This window comes from Cibotium barometz, chromosome 39 (genome assembly GCF_041138505.1).
Source record: "Cibotium barometz isolate CiBa-2024 chromosome 39, ASM4113850v1, whole genome shotgun sequence".
Classification (NCBI taxonomy): domain Eukaryota; kingdom Viridiplantae; phylum Streptophyta; class Polypodiopsida; order Cyatheales; family Cibotiaceae; genus Cibotium; species Cibotium barometz.
The window spans coordinates 6264935-6285817 of record NC_141084.1 but is presented as its reverse complement, the minus strand read 5'-3'; the positions used below and the strand labels follow the sequence as shown (position 1 = coordinate 6285817).

The following is a 20883-nucleotide window of genomic DNA, read 5'->3' as shown; positions in this document are numbered from 1 at the left end:
TCCATTCCCGGGTATCCTCTGCGGTGAAGCCAACTGCCTCCTCGCTCGAAGACGATGAAGCATCTGAGTCCATCATCTCTAAGTGCACAAATGCAGGAGTCTTTGCAGCTGAGGCTGAAGAATCAGCACTCTTCCCAGTCCGCTTAGGACACTTCCTCCAATAGTGGCCTTTCTCGCCACAATCATTGCAGGACCTCTCGTCCTTCAGTTTCTCTCGTTCTGTGTCAGGCTTCTTCCCAGAAGACTTCTCCAGTGAAGCCTTCCCTTTGCCTGGTCTTTCCGGGTTTTTCATCTCCTTGAACCACTCCCCATGACTCGTCATGTGGTTCGAAGCGCCTGAATCCACACACCATACATTATCTTTTTGTGCTGCATCAACATTTTCAGACATGGCATTCACAACATGCTGCATAACAAACAACCTTTCATTATCCTCATTATTTCTGCTTGAGGATGCATAGTTGTTTTGCTGCACTTTCCCATTTTGCATGTCAGCCTGCTTCTTATAACATTCTGACTGCACATGTCCAGGCTTACCACAATAATAGCATTCACGTGCATCATTATACTGCCTTTGCCAATTTCCACGGCCTCTCTGACTCCCCCTGCCTCTGAATTTGCCTCTTCCACCTGCGTGTTGTTGTTGTTGTTGATTCTGGGATTATTCCGGCCTTTCGGCCGTTGGCCAGTTAAGGCCTCCGAACCTCCGCTGTGAGGAGGATTCGTGAATCGTTCCTCCTGGTCCAAGACCATGGGCACAAGCTCCTCCCAGGTAATGGTGCTGAGCCTGCCACTAGTAATCAAAGAGGAGTAGAAAGCGGAATACTGAGCAAGCAAGTGGGACAGCAAAGTAATGGCCATGTCTTTTGATGATATCTCCTTCCCAGCCTGGAGGACTTCCTATTGAAGGGCCTGCAACTTATTAATGTGCTCCCACATCGTCGACGACTTTGCAGGGTTCATAACCCGCATCTGTATCCTCTTCATGGGCGATACCCTGTTATAAAGAGAAGCCAAGTGCTGCCATATGCCTCTGGCCAACGTCATATGCTTTACTTGATTGATTACTTGCAGTGTGCAGTTGAGGAAGATAAATGAACGGACCGTGGCGTTGACACGATCCCACATCTGTGCCTGTGCCTCGCGGTCCTTCCTCGTTGACAGTAACTCCCCTTCCTCGTTGACAGTAACTCCCCTTCCTTTGCTTCCGCCGACCGTGGAACCCCGATAACGATGAAATCAGCAAGGTCATATGACTCCAGCACAGACTCCATCATAACCTTCCAGATGCCGTAATTGTTCCCGTCCAACTGACGATCCACTGGGAGCGTGGGGAGTGTTGGGATCTTCACATGCTTCTCAGCCATCTCTAACAAATCTACCATCGCGGGGATGTAACTGAAAAAGGGTGGATGGGTGGGGAAAAAAAACTTTAAACCTGCAAGTGGCTGTCCAGCAACTCAGCCCGCCTTCCCCTTGCTTCTTCTCTTCTCGAACAGTCCCTAACAATCCACCAATCAGCAACGCAACAATCCCCCTCTTGCTCAGAAAACTCCCAAGATCTTTCAAGAGCCTAGGGCTCTGATACCATGTCAAAATACGCAGTGGAGATGATAACCAAATTTGAGACCACAAGAGCAAGTAGAGTGCAGAAAATAGACAGTACAAGAGAAGGAGAGAGATAGACGTGTAACTCTTCTCTATACACAATGGTGTGGGGGCCATGGGGCCATTTTATATGGCCCCATACATGCAGTCGGCCTGTTGAAAAGGCAGCCGACTGGGCCTACATGTCCACAACCAGCCCCATCCACATCAGTCGGCCAGCTGCGCACAGTCGGCCAGCATGCAGGAGAGGTCGGGGACTAGAAGGGGCAGTCGGCCAGCATCCAGAACCTCTGACCAGCAATCAACCAGTATTTGGATCAGCCAGGGTGCAGAAAACTGCCTCCCACACCTGGTAAAAATAGGGAAAAATGGGAAAAAAATACGGGGAGTGAGGAAAAATGAGAAAACACCTACAAAGGGCGGGCACACCCACAACAGAGGCCCTGGTGTCTGATAAAGACAGGAGATGACTTCTCACAGGATGGACCTCGAAGATTGCATAGAGTTTGTGATAAAAGTCAATCAAAGGAGCTGTGACAAGTGAACTATGCATTGATGTCTCGTATCATTCGGGACAAAGAGCCTACTCAATTAAGGAAGCTCTTTCCCGGGAGACTTGGAGGAAATCCATGCAAGTGGAACTTGAAGCCATATAGAAGAATAAAACTTGAGAGTTGGTTCCGAGTCTGTCAAAACGGTTAGTCATTGGTGTCAAGTGGGTCTGTATACGTCTGATGGGTCGGTGGACAAGCACAAGGCCAGACTTGTGGCTAAGGGCTATGCTCAGCGGCTTGGCATCGACTATGAGGACACTTTTGCACTAACAGCTAGGATGACCACAATTCGGACAGTTCTTTTCCTTGCCTCTTCTCAGCAGTGGCCGGTGTATCCAATGGTCGGTGTATCAGATGGATGTAAAATCCGCGTTCTTGAATGGTGACTTGCAGGAGGAGGTGTATGTTGAGCAGCCTCCAGGCTTTGAGGTTCGGGATCAAAGGATATGGTTTACAGGTGACGGAAGGCCTTGTATGGTCTTAAACAGGCTCCCAGGGCTTGGAATTAAAAGATTGATCCTTTCTTTCTTAGAAAGGGTTTTCAAAGATCAGTTTGCAGATCCGAACTTGTATCTCTTTTGAGAACGCGGCATGGTCACCTTGATTATCCTCTCTGTGGGTCATGTGGAGCGCACATAGCTGTAACGAAGGCTGCCTTGTCAAAGGAGTTTGAGATGACGGATTTAGGCTTACCCCATTTCTTTTTGGGATTGGAGATTTAGCAAACCCAAAGGGGGTTCTTTGTTTCTCAGCAACGGTATGTTCATGAGTTGCTGGAGGCCTTTGGGATAGAGAATTGCAAGCCTATTTCATCTCCGATGGACCCAAATACCAAACTTACAGTACATGATTCTTGTGAGCAAGTTGATGCCTCCTTGTATCAGAAGCTTGTTGGTTCATTGATTTAGTTGCTAAACACCAGATTGGACTTGAGTTTTCCAATGGGGTTGTTGAGCTCATTTATGTAAACACCTTTGAAGACTCATTGGGACACAGGATTGTGGATCTTGCGGTATCTACAAGGTATGCAGGATCTTGGACTCTTCCATGACACTGGAAGGGAAACGTAGAACCAAGTTAGTCTCCAAGGTTGGAGTGACTCTGATTGGGAAGGAGATCCAAACACGAGGAGATCTACATCAAGCTACGGATTTACCCTTGGCTCAGGAGCTATTTCTTGGAGCAGCAAGAGGCAACCAACTATTGCCTTGTCTTCTACTGAGGCAACTCCTTGTGGTGCTGGTTGCGAGGTGGTGTGGTTGCGGAGGTTGCTTGGCAAGATTGGGTTCCCACAGAAGGAACCCATGGTCATCTAGTGCGATAACCATAGTTGTATAGCTATTGCTCCGAACCCGGTCTTCCATGCCCAAACCAAGCACATAGAGATACAATATCAATTTGTTCGTGAGAAGATTTTAGCCTCTACCTCAGCAGATGCTCCGTCAACACTCCAGCTCATTGGGGTTGGTTCCACATCCAGGAGCTGAGAGGGGGTGTTAGCAATCATCTCATGTCTGTACCATATTACTCAGTAGGGAGTGAGGGCCTCTGTTGTGGGTGTGCCCACCCAGTTAGGAGCTTTCTCCATTTTTCCTCATTGTCCATATTTTTCCATGTATTTCTGGTCGTGGGGGACTGTTTTCTTGTGGCCGACCAGCAGCCCAAGGTGGTATAAATACCACCCTTGTCCATGTTGTACCGGATCCTCTGTATATAGTAGAGAGTTTACACAGCTTCTGTCTCTCCTACAGTTCTGCGTTTTCTTTCTCACAGCAGTTTGTCTCATTTCCACTGTGCATTCCAACATATGTTGGCTTCAAGTTATTTGAGGATGTGGGCATATACAAAAAATTGATCGGGAGTCTGCTTGCCCTAAAGTAGACGTGAGTATCTGGTGGTTATGTATGAAAACACAATCTTTGTTCAATCTTAAATGAGGATTGGACAACGAAGATCTTGTGGTTGGAATATGTACTAGAAGTACATGGCGGCACTAGGACTTGTTTGTGTTTGTTTGTGCATTAAGTGGACTAGTGTTTGCCAACAACTAATGGAAGATGTCATTTGGTATGAGAGTTAAATTGTGTTCTGTTAAGTTGTGTTCTGGGTCTGTGCTAGGGTTGCTACGGTACAACTTGTTGTACTTTTAAGACTCAATGTCCTATTGGGATTCAGCTCTTGGATGAGAGTTGGATTGATAGTAAGCAATTGAATCTTTGTAGCATAGTCTACAAGAGGAGTCTTACTCTGGCCTAGGTAAGAGACAGTGGACTTAAGTAGATGCTATGGACGGATTTCAGGATCCAGAGATTCACTTACATAGGCTTGTCTCCTTATGCATTCACGAGGACGTGGATTGAACAGAAGGAGGGAAGTATGTTACGTCCCAGTACGCCTAGGGTTAGGGCTATGGACATGGACGTGGACTAACCCAGGCTAATGTTAGGGCTTAGCTGGCATGTGGGGACCTGGAGGGTCCACATGTGGACCAAGGCCGCTAGTAGGATGAGGTCTAGATTGGCTAAGAGCTTATAATAAATAATATAGGGCAAATAATGGCTAATATCTTACAAAGAAAGCAAGAAAGCTTATAAATAAAGCAAGGGCCAATAATAGCTAGGCTATTGCTGTATAAGTGACCTTGGGGGCACTTATGAGTTATTGAGGTATCCACGCGGTTGACAAGAGGGCTACCGGTGGCATGTAAGACCTCATGGCCATGGAGCTCCAAGGTGGGTGGTTTGGCCTAGTAGTACAAGATGCTTAGGTTGGGGCCATCAATACCAAGCAGGCTCGCGGCAATTAGACCTCAGGATCGAGGGTGAGTCGGGGGGACTCTACGGTAGTGTGGTGAGTCACTAGCCACAAGCTACCGCGGTCATGCAGTGCGTACAATGTCAAGTCTATGAAACCTCATTAGGGCTTTGGTCCAAGCCAGATGATACTTGGACGTGGTCTGGAGATCTTATATTTATAACCTTAACTAACCCAATTTTAGGGGTTCGTACCCACATACTTTTGGTCACTTGGAATTTTAAGGCCCTTTTTGACTTTAATTAAACCTTATCTAAGGGGTTCACAACCACAGCCCATCCCACCACTTTGGGTCCCTTGGACGGGCTGTTTTCAGCACCCTAGAGTTGTTGTTCCAGGGCCATCAAACCTACTCCAATCCTGCATTTATTGGCAATGGGCTTAGTCAGGGTCCCTAGGACACATAACTCGATTTCTTGTAGTAACAATCACAAATTTATGAAGAGAGGAGGTGCATGGTTATTGCCTTACATGTGGATGATCTAATTATAATGAGCAGCAAGATCTCACCCCCTTCTTGAAACAAGAGTTTGAAAAATGATAGACTAAGGGTTGATGGGACTAAGGTTTGCACCAACATATCTTTCACTCTCAGCAGAGATGTGCAAGAAAGGTAATAAAATCGTTTGGGAATAACCAAAAGCAGGCCAGCTGCAACCCTGATGGAAATAGATCATGAGCTTAAGTGGAGGAAAAGGTTACTTGTGGACAAAAGAATGTACAAGCAGCTAAAGGAAATTTCCATCTCTCTCAAATACTCGACCAGATGTCAATTTCTTAAGCCCCTAGAGAGCCATTGGAAGGCAGGACTACAGGGGTTAGCTCCAACAAAAAAGACCTGTGTTGACAACTTGACTCTTAAGTGCCAATGGATTTGACAAGGCAACTGCAAGGCTTCCCTATAACCACCGAATAATCCTAAAGCAATGTCTCCTCAAGTCATATTGCCTCATTTAGGCCTCTGTGCATCAACTCTGTCAAGTATTGTCTATCCTGCTGTTAAAAGATGTGCAACACTATCAGCTGTAAGACCAAAACATCCTCTTTGTCCACAAAACCTGGTTGCTCCACCCACTGCACAACCGCGAACAATGACTGTGTTTCAGGGCGGACCCACCAGGACAAACACGAATGCCACCCTGGCCTGACGTCCCGTAGGTCCAAGGTTTGAATCCTAACATCTTAAATTAATATCTCAAGAAAAGAGTGCCCTAGACTTTTATTAAGCCTATAATTGCATGCCTATAAAGGTAGCTAGTGAATTCAGGATGAGCTCTTTTAAAGACTTGAAAGGACAGGTTGCAAGTATGGGGTGAAAACTCAGTAATCCACAATCAAGTGCATGATAAAAGCGCACGTCGTATACATATACAAGGCCCCCACACACATACGTAGATGCACGCATCAATAAATAAATAAAAGCACAGATATACATGAACATATCAACAAACGAAAGGGGCTCACTCTCGGAAATACATACATACATCCAAAAAGACAAACAGACGTGGATGCACATACATTTATACATAGCAAATGCATATGCATACACACAAATACATGCATACATGAAAGCATACACACACATACATAATGATACCAGCAGAGGAAGGGGCTCACACTCTCAGATCCGGACACTGGAATCCGCTTCTGTTGAGATAGTATTCGGCCAATTCATCAGGAATCTGGGAAAGCAAGGGTCCACGTCTGAGCTATATTTTCATGCACAAAATGTTGTACTCAATGAGAGAAGATTAAACTTACAACAGGGAGGTACTCCACAACAGAAGACAGGAAGTCGATAAGCAGCGCATCCTCATCCCGCCTGGCCTCCATAGCACTACATGCATTTGAATGCTGAAATACTCAGTTTTATATCATAGTCTTAGATTAACTGGAAAAACTCAGTTTTATATCGTAGTCTTAGATTAACTCATCAATTGTTTAAATTTTCCTAATTTCTCTTACTATTCATAAAGACACAAGAATGAGAAAATATTTATTTACATATACGTACATATATGCATATAATTTTTAAATACAGTTTTTATATTTTTAATACTTATATTTAAATATAAATGTATCTTTCTCTATATTAAAGAGGAAAGATTTTCACGCAAGTAGAAATATGCCACATGGGTGACGGGTATAGACCTACTGATGCTGTGAGAGTGTTCTGATGATTCCTGCCTTCAAACACATGCAAAAGCTTTTACTGCTTGACCAATGACTATTGAAGAGGGTAGGCTACATGATTGACTGATTAATCAGGGAGGGGGTCCTTTGGGTCTCCTATGATGGTGGGCCTGTCAACCAACCCACAACCCTGCTCTCTACTGCCTTACCAACATCCATCCTGCCCATGACCTGCCTGGCTGCTTGAGTGCCTTGCTTGGCTATATGTCTGGCTTACGCTACTGTACCTACCTGTAGAGGTGGTAGCGAGCCTTAACCATGGCGTAGCCAACATGATAGAGGCTAGTTTGCAACAATAGAGCTTGCTCAAATGAAGAAAAAGGGCTCCAATTTATAGATTTGGGGATCTCATGAGCTAGAATGGCAAGTAAAAGCTCTAATGACAAGTGTAGAGCCGAGGTGACAATTGTGAGGCCACTTACTCCACTATCGCGCCACATGTCCCAATTTAAGAGATTGACTTCTTTGACCCGTCAAAGCTTGCTAGCGCCCTAAATCTACCCTAAGATTGCTGCCTAATGTGGGATTAGCTATAGGATTAGCCATGTCCACGTGTGTGCACATGACATTCCCTCCTGCTCGACTTGATGATGGGTAACCTGCCATCTTTCCTCCTTGGACTACTGAATCTATACTTTGACTACTTGACATATGGTACTTTGACTAATAGCCTTGTCACTGTTTTGATTCCACCCCAAGTGGTTTGAGAATGCATTGGTTCCGCTTTGTCCCCATGCCTGCAATCCCTTTCCCTTAAGATAGCTATGGGCTCCTGTTGAGAATGATCATGCCTTATGCTCCACCTTTGGGAGCTAATTTGGGAGCCAATGGTATGTTCCTTTGAACACACAACTTCCAAGGAATGCTTTCCTTTGGCTTTGCCTGTTGCCAACCACCTCAAAAATGTTACCCTAGATACATTCTTCCATGGATTTGTGCACCATTCTTGGGACAGCTTAGTGCTTAGATGGCTGAGGCTGAATGCTCTCATACCAGTGTTGCATGCGGAAGCATTGTTGTACTTGGTCCAGCCCTAAGCCTACTGATTAGAAACACGAATGCAAAAAGCAATGAATAGACAGCACAAAGGAGAGATGAACTGTGTTTTCAGTATAATGATATGGTACAAAAAGATGTCTTTGATTGTGGCCTTTGGCCTTCGAAAATGGCTTGAATTCTGATCAAAAGCATGCTTATCGACCTGCCCCCATCTGCGGATCGGATGACTACGACTGGGGCTTGCCTATCTGTATATAGGCCCATATAATTCTTCCTACTATTCCCAATAGAGGACAAACATGAATATCATCTAAATATCACTTAATGCTGCCGACTTTATCTATATCATGCTCATGACTTGGCCGACTAGTGGGCTGACTTCTTTAGCTGTCAGAGCCTACCAGTGCCCTAAATCTACCAAAAGATTACTTCCTAATCAAGGATTGGCTATAGGATTAGCCATGTTGTAACTATTTGGCCCTCCTAGCTCTATTTCACATGATGAAATCCATGCCCAGATACGAGACAAGTGGAAGAAGACATGGGGACAGGGTCCATAAGGTTTGATTAAGAAAAAGCACCATTCTTGGTCAAAAAGTAGGAAAAAACAAAAAGTCAAACAAGGTTGACCGTTGGAAAGAGGAGACTGAGCCGGACCAAAAAGCTAAAAGGTGCTTTCTCAAAAAGCAGCAGCTCTAAGGTCCAAAAGCAAGGCCTTAGAACCAAAAAAGCAAAGCACCAAAAGTTGAGTAATATTTTATTAATAAAAGTAAAAAGAGTAAAAGCAAAGGCAAAAAGAAAACTTGCTTTTTAGATGTACGGTCATCCCTAGACTTGTATGGGCATATGCATGGCGATATGGGCGCGTGTACGAAGCCATGCGTGGAGCTGTACGGACATGTATGGACAAATTTTAAAAACCCTAAAATTGCTCGAAAAACCCTAAAAAAACTGCTTTTTGGATGTTTTTATCGCCCAAAAACCATTAAAACAAGCTTTATATCAATTTTCTTGCTAGAAAGAGCTTTTCCATGGTTTTCTTCATTGACAAGGTTGTAGGAGTTGTGGGGATTACTCATGGGAACTTGGACTACTTGAACTTGGATTTGAACTTGGACTAAGAGCTTGGATATGGAACATAGAGCTTGGACATGGTGCATAGACATGGAAAACTTGGACATAGAGCTTGGACATGAAACTTGGACATGAACATGGAACTTAGACATATAGCTTGGACATGTGGATCTGGACTTGGACATGATTTAGACTTGGTTTTAGATTTGATTTGGACTTGGAACTTGGACTTGGATTTATGGGATTTGGATTTGGATTTTGGATATGGTATATGGTATATGGTATTAGCCCGGTGAAAGATTCTTGTGGGTCATCCCCATGGTGTGCTCGGCATCAGAGATCTCGTGCCACGACATCGACATCGACATTGACTTGGATATCCTACATCAACATATCTGTTTGTTTTGTATTCATTAATTGTATTGATCCTGGCTAGCGTGCCCATGGATTGTTCCTGAATAAATTGCTAAAAGGGGGCGGGGGGGGCTGTTCCTCGCTCAATGTGGTGTACTTTGCAAGATCCCTATTCCCTTCTCTCTCTCCCCTCTCTCTCTATATCTTTATCTCTTGGATACATGGTTGAGTCTGTCATCACTGCACGCCCCGCTAAGCTTAAAGTGATATCAGAGCAGCATTTCTCTTGAAGACACTTTCTTGGGGTGACAGAGCCATGTCAAGAGAAGAGGGAAACCAAGGGTCTACTAAAGCGAACAACTATCAGGCTGATCCAGGACTTCAGGATAAGAACTAGGGTCGTTGATCCATTACCCATGAGACCGCAGCCATGTCATCAGAAGAGTACCATGACTTTCAACAATTCAGACAATTTCTCAGAGACAAAGAATTCCTTGCATGGAGAACCAAGAGGGGACGGGACCAAAGAAGGGCTCAAATGTTTGAAGATTTCATCAAGGATCGAGCCACCGAAGCCGAAGGAGTTGAAGCTGCTAAAGCCCATCTTCGGGCCAAAGGAGTCACCATTGCAAGAGGATCTAGAGCTACCCGCTCCATTTATCATGCAGGAGACAAGCAAGCTACTCCTAGGCCTACTCTTTCAGATGATGTTTCCTCAGGACAGGTAAGGGAAAGAAAGGCAAAGAAGCTAGAGAGGTCGGAAGATCTTCAGATTGACATCATGCCAAGAAGTTCGACAAATGGTTTGTAGTGGTGCTTAGCCCATTGCATGTTTCGAGAAATAAAGCCAGGGTATCTTTGTGAACAAAAGCTGAAATAGAATCCTTTTGAAGCATTGACACTTTATGCTAGCAAAGGACCAGTGTTGGATATTCTAGACCTTTTTGTGGTTTAACATGATGAGCTTGCATTGGAGTAGTCTTGCACCAAAAAGGCCATGCTATGGCCTATGAACGTCAAAGACAACAAAGTAGTAGATGCTCTATCTTGAAGACCCATGACCCATGCAGTTTCTATGGGTTACCATATGGATTTCACTTTGATGAAGGATCCTTATGCTACCAAAGAGGAGTTCAAAGATGTTTTGGAACAAATTGTAGATTAGAGATTTGGTGACTTTTTAAGTCATCAAGTAGGGTTTTTTTATGATGCAAACCCAAGTTATGTGTGACACAAGGAATTGAGACCAAAGTAATTGAAGAGTGCCATGCTCCTCCATACATGGGGCATAGAGATACCTTGACTACACTTCAAGCTTTGGAGAGCTATTTCTATTGGCCTACTATGAGGAAGGACATTGAACTTTATGATTCAAGAATGTTTGGTTTATCAGAAGAACAAGTTTGACCAACAAAAGCTAGCAAGATTATTGCACCCATTGAAAGAGTATTGCTATGCATGTACCTTTGGATTACCAAAGTCAAGAAATAAAAATGATGGTATATGGACCTTTCAGATTACCAAGAAGATCAACCATGTATGTCATCAGTTGGACCTTTCAGATCATTGGAAGATATATAATGTTTTCCATGATAGTTTATTGAAACCATGTACAAGTTATCCCCAAAGGAACTTGTTTTGAAGGATCCACTAGGGGTGGGAGAGCCAGAACAGATTGTGTTTCATTCTGTGAGAAAAAGAGAAAAGACAGAGGTCAGAAAGTTTCTCTTGGACTTCGAGAATTATTTGCTATTGGATGCGAAATGGATGCCAAGGAAGTACTTCAAGGACTATCCAAATATACTTCAATCTTATGAGGATGTGGTTGGTCCAGATGTATTTGAAGTACAGATATGGACGTCTTGCGATCAAGACAGATTCAAGAGGGAGGGATCATACCTCTAGCCCTCTTCACTGTATATATATATTGGACTAGAATTGATCATTATGCACAAGCTCACGAGACGAGGCTAGTACATTGAAACATATGAATGTACTTGATGTACCTTAAAACATATGCATGTACTTGATGTACCAAGAACATATGGATATACCAGGGACATATGGATGTACTTGGAAGATATGGATATGTTTGGAACACTTGCGGTCCGCAGTTGAGAACACCTGCGATGTAGGAGAGGGAATGTAACTATTTGGTTCTCCTAGCTCTGTTTCACATGATGAAATCCATGCCCGGACACCAGACAGATGGAAGAAGACTTGGATCAAGGTCCATAAGGTTTGATTAAGAAAAAGCACCATTCTTGGTCAAAAAGCAAGAAAAAACAAAAAGTCAAACAGGGTTGACCATGAGCCAAGGGCACCATTGGAAAGAGGAGACTAAGCCGGACCAAAAAGCTAAAAGGCGCTTTCTCAAAAAGCAACTCTAAGACCAAAAAGCAAGGCCTTAAAGCCAGAAAAGCAAAGCACCAAAAGTTGAATAATATTTTATTAATAAAAGTAAAAAGAGCAAAAGCAATGGCAAAAAGAGAAAAGCAACGCATAAAAAGGTAAAGCAAAAGCATGAAGGCTTTTTGGAAAAAAGCAAGGTCTCTTACAGGTATAAAAAGGATTGAACTTCTCTTGTAGTACCATGAACAAGATCATTCAAGAATGAAGGAGATCGTGGAGTGCGTGTGGGCATTATTATGATCATGGAGAGCTTCTTCTTCGCCATCAACACCCTTCTCCAACTTGCTTTTCAGATAAACGATCATCCCTAGACTTGTATGGACATGTGCATGGGCGATATGGACGCGTGTATGGAGCTATACGGACATGTGTGGAGCTGTACGGATGTGTACGGCCATGAATTTTAGAAACCCTAAAACTGCTCCAAAAACCCTAAAAACTGCTTTTTGGATGTTTTTATCGCCCAAAAACCATTAAAATAGGTTTTATATCAATTTTCTTGCTAGAAAGAACTTTTCCATGGTTTTCTTCATCAACAAGGTTGGAAGAGTTGTGGAGATTACTCATGGGAACTTGGACTACTTGAACTTAGATATGAACTTGGACTTAGAGCTTGTATATGGAACATAGAGCTTGGACATGGAGCATAGACATGGAAAACTTGGACATAGAGCTTGGGCATGGAACTTGGACATGGAACATGGAACATGGAACATGGAACATGGAACATGGAACTTAGACATATAGCTTGGACATGGATCTGGACTTGGACTTGATTTAGACTTGGTTTTGGATTTGATTTGGACTTGGAACTTGGACTTGGATTCACTGGATTTGGATTTGGATTTTGGATATGGTATTAGCCCGGTGAGAGATTCTTGTGGGTCATCCCCATGGTGTGCTCGGCATCAAAGATCTCGTGCCACGGCATCGACTGGGGAGCCATATCCACAACAACAAGAAACACAGATCTCAACTCTCAAACACTTCTCTCAAAAAGTGCTTTCCAACGGAGCGAGGCTCCAGAACCAATCAGTCCCCTCTCAAACCTGAGAGAGGAGGAGGCTAGACAGTAGCAATACGGTCCAAGAAACCATCGGAAACCTCCTACCAGAAGGGTTGAGACTTGTGGAGGAAGAAGGAGATGTACAGCCACTTGTCTGGCAACTCCACATGCAAGAAACTCACCAACAACGGATGCCAGGGTGGAATTTGCAGCCAAAACTCCAACGCTTGCCACTGTAGAAGAAAACCCAGACAAGTACCTAGCTGGCTTGCCTCTGTAGGAGAAAACGCAGCCACCAAACTGGCCGGCAGAAAGGGAAGGGCTGGCTGGACCAGAAAACGCAGCAGTGTATGAAAACGTAGCCACTATTCGGGACTGATCTGCAGCCAAGAGAAGCTAGGGCAAAAAACCCAAGGTACAGATGAGAAGGCGGGCAGAAGAAGATGGAGAAACCTAAACCTAAGCGAGTGATACCATGTTGGAGAACGGACAGGCGGAAGCATAAACAAGACAAGCTAGAGAGTAGAGAGAGCTTGTGGACAAGATCACCTTTCATATTAGCTTGAAGCTTTACAATGGCAATAGGTCAGCAAGAGATGTTGAACTTGTGCAAGGGAAGTGGATGAAAGAGTGAATAATGGGGGAACTCCTTATATAGTGCATGAGTGAGTTGGCCGACTGCTAGAAATACAATAAATGCCCTAAAAAAAGGTAAAATAGGTACAACCCCAAATACAATGAGATGCATAAATTCTAACAACCATGACATAAAGTACGGGATGCAATTATAATATCCCCATCATTGCAATCATGTACAGTGCATCTATTAAAACAGACCACTAGGCCAGACCCAACAACGGCCGAAATTGACAAGAGATTCTTCTTGATATCTGGTACATACAATACATGAGAGAGTGATCGTCCCACCATTCGAGCACAATCTTTCCAACTCCTTTGACAACATAACTAGAGTTGTTTGCACATGTAAATGTGCCCCCCTTAGGAGCATCCTCCAAGGAAGAGAAGAGTTGATGATGTGATGTGATGTGTTTAGTAGCATCACTATCAAAGTACCATACATCAACATCTGTAGCTACCATGCATACATCATGCAAAGAGGGATCATAGCTGCATTGTACCTGGAATGCTCATCATAGTTGTCAGGTACGAAACGAAGGTACGAAAAAAAAACTGCACTGGTACGGAACTTTTAAATTTTGAAAAATAAGTTCGATTGAGGTAAAGTCCACTTTAAAAAACACTTGAAAAATAGATATTTGTACACATTTAGAGATGGAAAGTCTAGAGAAGTTGTCATAAAGTAGACTCTAGAAACAAGTTAAAACTTTAGTACAAAGAGACATGAATGGTGAACATATGCGTGCGGCATGCTATAAATAAGAGCCATGGCCCGCGGCTTGCAATAGTAATAGGAAGGGAGAGAGAGCCTCCGTAGTAGATATAGAGAGCTTGAGAGGGGGGGGGTGGGGGGGGAGGGGAAAGAGCGAGAGCCTAGGTAGTAGAGCTTGAGAGAGAGAGATGGGGCCCAAGTGGGCTGCCTTGGGGGCTTGAGCAAAGGGTGGGTGGGGGCATGGTAGCCAGGACACACCATCCGACAGAGAATGGCAGAGCAAAGGGTGGGTGGGGACAGGGCAGCCGGGACACACCATCCAACGGAGAATGGCAGGTTGATGGAGGGAGGCTAGGGCAGTCGGCAATGCAAACAAAAACGGCAAAAAAACGCAAGCACACACACAAAAAAAAAAAGAGACCGTCTATCTAACCATGCCGTACTGGCCAAGTACGAAACGACACGATCCGATACGAAACGGATCGTTTTGTAGCAACGAAACTATGATGGAAAAAAAAAACGTCCCGGACCTTGTACCGTGCGCTCGTCTCGTTTCGTACCGGATTTTACGCCTGTGGTGCGGTATGCGTCCCACAGACAACCCTGATGCTCATTCATCTTCAACATAACTAGCTAAATCCTTTTTGTCAGCACTTGTTGGTGCTGATGCATCAGCCACTCAGCCACAGATGCCAGAGTATTTCTTCTCCTTCTCTTTTGCAAGCCTCTTCCTGGCTTCCGACAGTAATTGCATTTTCCCTTCTTGAGCTTCAAACTATCACCCTTGTCTACATCCTTGCCAGAAGAGACAGATGTTCCACCTTTAGCCTTGTAGCCCACTGGCACTGGATGCCTTGCCTTTACCTTTGCCTTGGGCGGCAAAAGCCTGATCACCAACTCTCATTCCCGACCTATTCATCCGGAATTGCTCCTCTTGCAAAAGCAAAGACACTAGCTCATCAAAAGAAAAGGTATTTGCATTGTCTTTCACGAGCAACCGAAGTGTAGTAGCAAAGCCCTAATAGGTGTTAGGCAATGCATTGAGGATGGTAGTGACAAGAGAATTGTCCAGAATAAGCTCATCAATGTTTGCAAGCTGTTCTCAAAGGTCTTTCACCTTCGTGAGATACTCATCCATATGCAGAAGGTCCAGCTACTTTTTCAGGTAAGCCACACGAGCCTCATTGCGCACTTGATATAGTGCTGCAAGGGCATCCCACACTAACTTAGCAATAACACATGAACGGATGTGCGGTATGATACTCCTCTTCACTGAGAGAGCAATGAGGGCATGTACCTGTGCATCTCTAGAATCCCATCGTCTCTAACCTGCAGTAGGAGGTTCAAGTGCTTGTATGACTGAAGCAACTAGAACGCCTCCTATAGAAGTAGCATGAGCAGGCTGCTGCACTGCAGACACCGGGCGTTCTTCTTCTCCTATAATGATCCCCCAAAGCCCTTTGGCCACCAATAGATGCCTCTTCATTTAGGCCCACAACGGGTAGTTAGTCCCGTCAAGCTTGTCTTCAGTAGCAAGCATCCCAAACACATCATTGCCAACCATATTGTTTGCAAGTGGTACCCAACTGAATGCAAGGGATACAAAATCCCCAAATACTGATCGCAATGTATTGAAAGGAGTAGGGTTAGAGGATTTACTTTTTGAAATTTCTGCAAGCTCAGGTTACGTATTTCGATGCTGGTACGGTGGTACCACCAATAAGCTCCCCAAAGAGTCCCGCACGAACCTATGAGGTCGATTTTAGCTCTGTTTTTGTAGGTGTGTTTTGAGGAATCGAACGGTGTCGGAATTTGGGAATTCTTGGCTTGCGAGACACGAAAGATGATGAGGAACACAATCGGCAAGTGGTTGAATTGGGTTGAGCCGTCTCTGGTCGGGGCGGCGGAGGCGGAAATCTCTAAATCAAAAAAAATTGAAAAGGGGGATGGTTAATTGGACTGGCGACTAGTTTGCGTGCGTATGTGACTTCCTAGAGCGGGCTATGGAAGATGGCGGGGCTGACCTGTAGAGTGGCGGCTATTTTCGTAGTTCTCCTAGCTCCAATAGAGCTTTGCCTCCTTGCAAATGGAGGCCTATATGACCTTTAGGCACCCCAAGGGGTCTTCTGAAGAGACCAAGGTAGGAAGAGAAGGTGGTTGAAGCTGCAAACTGCCACCAAGTAAAAAAACGGGCTGCTCCACATAAGTTGCTACTTCAGTGTGAGTCCCCAAAATCACAAAGCCTTATGCTCTGATACCAAATGTTGGAGAGATGCTGCAACCAAGCACAAAAATCCCCACACACAATCAAAGCAGCACAATCCTGAGAGTACAAGGAGGCACACAAAGCAATGATATGGATTATGTGCAAAAGTACAATAATATGTGAACCCCATCAGTTAAATAAGGGCCGGTTCACATGTACAAGAGCTCAGGTGAAAAAATCTCTCTCAAGGAGAGTAAAAAGTGCCCCGGAGTCCTAGTATTCACACACCACTCCCCATATGACATAGATGTCAACAGTCCATTGACAGATGAGATGTTTCACATGTCAGCAATTCCAATGGAGTTAGAAGCGCAAGATCCATAGCTGAAAGCAGAGTTGAAGATGTTTCTTCTGTTTTTTCAATTTGGACTGCCAGATTTCTGGAGTTGAAGCCACATGCCACAGTGACCAGGTCTCCGCAAGTTTTGTGATGATTGGGATATTGTCTCCTTTGCCATCATGCAAAACCACTTTGGAACCCAACATAAGATGGAAAGGACACAAGCAAGGAGTGGATGATCCAGGTAGCTGCGGAGCCAAGGTGAATTATGTTCCAGAGTGCTGCAAATTAAATCAAGAGAGATGTCATATGCAGCAATTAATTTGGTAACATGTGAACATAATCCTGTAGTTTAGGGTAGTTTTGGATCAATTTTGGGCTTTCTAAGCATGTGTGAACCAGCCTCGCCAAGGGGCCAAGGGTTGGGCATCTTTTTGACCCAATAAAGAATGTGTTAAATGACTTTTTTTGAGAATGTGTTAAATGACTTTTTTTGAGCTTGCGAAAGCCTAGCTGAATGGAGTTAGTTGGACAAGAGTTTTGCCTATAAATACCAAGGTTTGGGTCAAATAACAGAATTCAATCACAGATCTACAATGCCAAGTCCTTAGGCAACAGAGCAGAGTCTAGATCAACAATTGGCAACCATATCACAGCACATTTCAACCCTGTACAGCTTTAGACCAGTAGAGCAACAGAGTACAGTCAATAGCATGCATCAGTGGTTAACGCACAGCATTCAAGAGTCCAAATCTGAACAATCATTGTCAATATTCATGCAATAAATATGCAGCACACAATCAAAACGATTCTCCTTAACTACAACACTTCTGGGAGCGGCAGACCCACACCGATGCTTGGATTGGCAACAAATGGTGGTAGACTACACTTCATTAGAGGCCCTAAGAGCCTACGCATGGAGTACCGGTATCAAGAAAGGGCCTCTTTTTGGAAGCAAGCAACAAAAGAACTCTTCGCTTTAACACGCCCTCATCATTTTCACTACAAAGTAAGCCACCTTCATGGCCAAGACATGATGGTGAAGTTGCACCTCCCAACCGAGTTCCTGAACTCTTTCTTCTCCTGCTTTATTGTAGTTTTGTGGCTTTCCGTGGAGGGTAAAGTGGCAGTGAGACCAACCAAGTTAATTCGGCCCATTATGTGGTACATTACCTCTTGTTGGGCCTTTTCACGGTCATGCATCGGCCAGGTTCAGCGACTTACCCGCAACTTCTTGTGGGCAAGAGGTGACGGCAAGACATCCCAGCCCAAGGTAGCTTGGAGGGTCATAAACCAACCTCTCTACAAAAGGGGCTTGGGAATCAGACCTTGTGGCACAGGGCAAACCTTTGATGGGCAAGCTTATTGTCCATGGCTTCCAACCGAAGGGAGGGCCATGGAAAGACTTCCTCTTAACTTGCATTTCAGCCTATACCCCCACCTGTTCGGCCCTTGGTCCCCTAGCACCCATTGGATCTTCTCAAAGGCCCAGCTTCGTAAATTGGACACCTCCTTCAAGGACAAATTTGCAACCAACCTCTTCAGAGCCTGTGACATTCTTCTACCTGCCCTCTCCCTCTAGCAAGGAGGAGCAGCTCAGGCACTGGGTATGGAACAATCTTATCCACCAACTTACCCCCTCGACACCCACTCATATTCCTTGCAGCCAGCTATGCTTGGGCCTGATGCAATCCAGAGGATCTTACCTTTGGTTCTGACGACCGCCGCCCCGGCTATTGCCGAGCTGATGAGATTTCCATCCCCTTCCTTGCGGACTTCTAGAGGCGGCTCTAGGACAGCTTCCGCCGGAGGAAGGTTACCCTCTTCCTTTAAAACACTTATCCTGGGCAAGTGACTTGTGATCACCAGCCTCCTGGCTGCCTGCGGCCAATGTGCAAGAAACAGTGACATTTGCCTTTGGGGTTTTCCCAAAGGCCTCGCAGGTTTGGTGGCGGGTATTGCACCTATTCACCTTGGATTCTAGCACCCATCGGTTGGACTATTGCACGGACTATAGAGGCGGGCCCTACACTCCTTACAAGGAAAATGTTGAGGGCCAATCATCTACCTAATAGCTATCCTCAATGCTCATCCTTGGCGACTCCGTGGACCTCACAAACCCGTGTTGATATGAGATGGGAGCTCATTAGCAGCATTGCAGCCTGGCACATCTAGTAGGCGCGGTGCAATGAGGTCATTGAGGGTTCTCCTATCCACTGGATTTGGGCAGACCTGATCCACATCCTTTGTGCATACTTGGAGCATCTGACAGGCCATTCGGAGCGCACATAGCAGCACCGATCTGCCTTCTTTCACACTTGGAGCTCCGGCCCCTCCCTCTCTCAAGGGGGCTCCAGCATCAACAAGTGGCTGTGGGCCCTTCCCCTTCATGCCTCCAACACCCTTTACAGGTGTGGACTCCAGGGATCAGGAGGGTCCTTACACCATGTCTGAGGCATCCTTGCGGGTGTGTTGCTGCGCTGCACTCTGATCCAGCAAGGTATCAGAGCCGCGTGGGCTTCTTCTCCTTGCGTGGTGTTGGCAGTGCTTGGTGTAGGTGCTGTAGGTCGTGCAAGCAAGCAAGGCTAGCCACTGGTTCGCAGACAGGGCTGCTGTTGGTATGCCAGGCGGACTGAGGTGGTGCCATGGCTGGTGGATGGAATTGCTGTTGGTATGCCAGGTGGAAAGATGGGCTGTTGGTGACGATGGGCATTGCTGTTGATTTGGTGCATCCTCTCCACGTTGAGGGGGGTGTTGGAAGCAATGTGTCGGTGCTGGTTGATATATCCCACACAGTCAATTTGGGGGTTCAAATTGAATATACATATAATGTAATAGGGGCCCTTCCTCTTCATCCCTCCAACACCCTTTACAGGTGTGAGGCGTCCTTGCGGGTGTAACAAGGCTGCAGAAGCTACCATGATTAACGCTGATTAAGGACTGGTTAACGCTAATCAGAACAATGATAAACTGCAAGTACACAACAGAGAAGACCAGATAAACCTAATCTACATTATATTGCCAAAACATGAATACATACAATGATGTCACAGATACAAACACAGATCTGCCTGTGCATAACCTTTGCAAAACGCTAATCAGATGCCTTGTTTGGTGCCCGTAACTCTGGCTTGGCAAATGCCAAATCTCCATGCTTATGGCATTTTCAGAGCTGGTCTGCTGTACTTATGGTAGTTGTCCAATTGGACAGTTCCACAGCTCAAAAAAGACTGTCCACACCGGGTTGGTCCATGGGCGCTTGGTTCGTACACATTTGGGTGGCCGAAAGGCTGCCCATGCTGGCCATACTTGTCCTACCTATGCTGGTCACCTAGTTGGACAGCTCCACCGCTGGAATAAAAGTGCAAAAGGCTGTCCACACCAGGCTGGTCCATGGGCATCTGGTCTCTACATATTTGGGCGGCCAAAAGGCTGCCAATGCTGGCCATACTCATCCCCAAACCCTGCCCAAAAGGCAGCTGCAGCTATGTCCGCGTGCATCCTGCTCGAGGTTGGCATGTGACAGCCATGAAGGGGACTCCCCCCCCCCACCCAAACAAAAAAAAAAATTGTGATGTTTTTAATACACTCCCTCTCTCCTAGGGTTGCAGTCCATGCTTGAACAAACGTTTTCTTCTTACCAATTGAAGGATCTTTCCCTGGGAGGGAAAAAAACCTACCCACTATCCTGTGCGTGCCAAGTATTAGCTTTAATAAATACAAGTCCAGTAAATGACACACTAAATATATATATTAACCAGTCCTAATGCTCATAAACAACTGAAAACTTTTTAAGATCATCAATGACAAAAAATTGTGGAGCATGTTCGATGTGGTGTTTGGAGGTGGCAAGTTAGGTACTCTTTTAAATTTTCCATACATGTAACTAATGGCCACTATCATCTGCAGGTTGCAACATCTTTAAACTCATCAAGTTGCTTTTTCTTGCAAACGGGAGACAGCTTTTTCACA

General features: G+C 45.1%; 1 protein-coding gene across 7 annotated transcripts in view; it reads right to left on the bottom strand.

Annotated features, from left to right (window-relative positions):
* The window catches only part of LOC147615653 (transcription initiation factor TFIID subunit 10-like), a 94851-nt gene extending 74519 nt beyond the window's left edge, over positions 1-20332 (bottom strand). For 5 of the 7 annotated variants that reach the window (XM_086778192.1, XM_086778194.1, XM_086778195.1 and 2 more), the window contains exons 1-3: positions 19952-20332; positions 6738-6813; positions 6594-6658 (exon numbers count right to left, since the gene is read on the bottom strand). In XM_086778192.1, coding sequence (XP_086634318.1) covers positions 6594-6658; positions 6738-6813; positions 19952-20064 — 254 coding nt within the window. In that variant the 5' untranslated portion in view covers positions 20065-20332. Of the gene's footprint in view, positions 1-6593; positions 6659-6737; positions 6814-16024; positions 16285-16389; positions 16536-19951 lie in introns of those variants that run through there. The other 2 variants (XM_086778197.1, XM_086778193.1) reach the window with 2 other exon arrangements.
* Between the last annotated feature and the right edge of the window lie 551 nt (positions 20333-20883).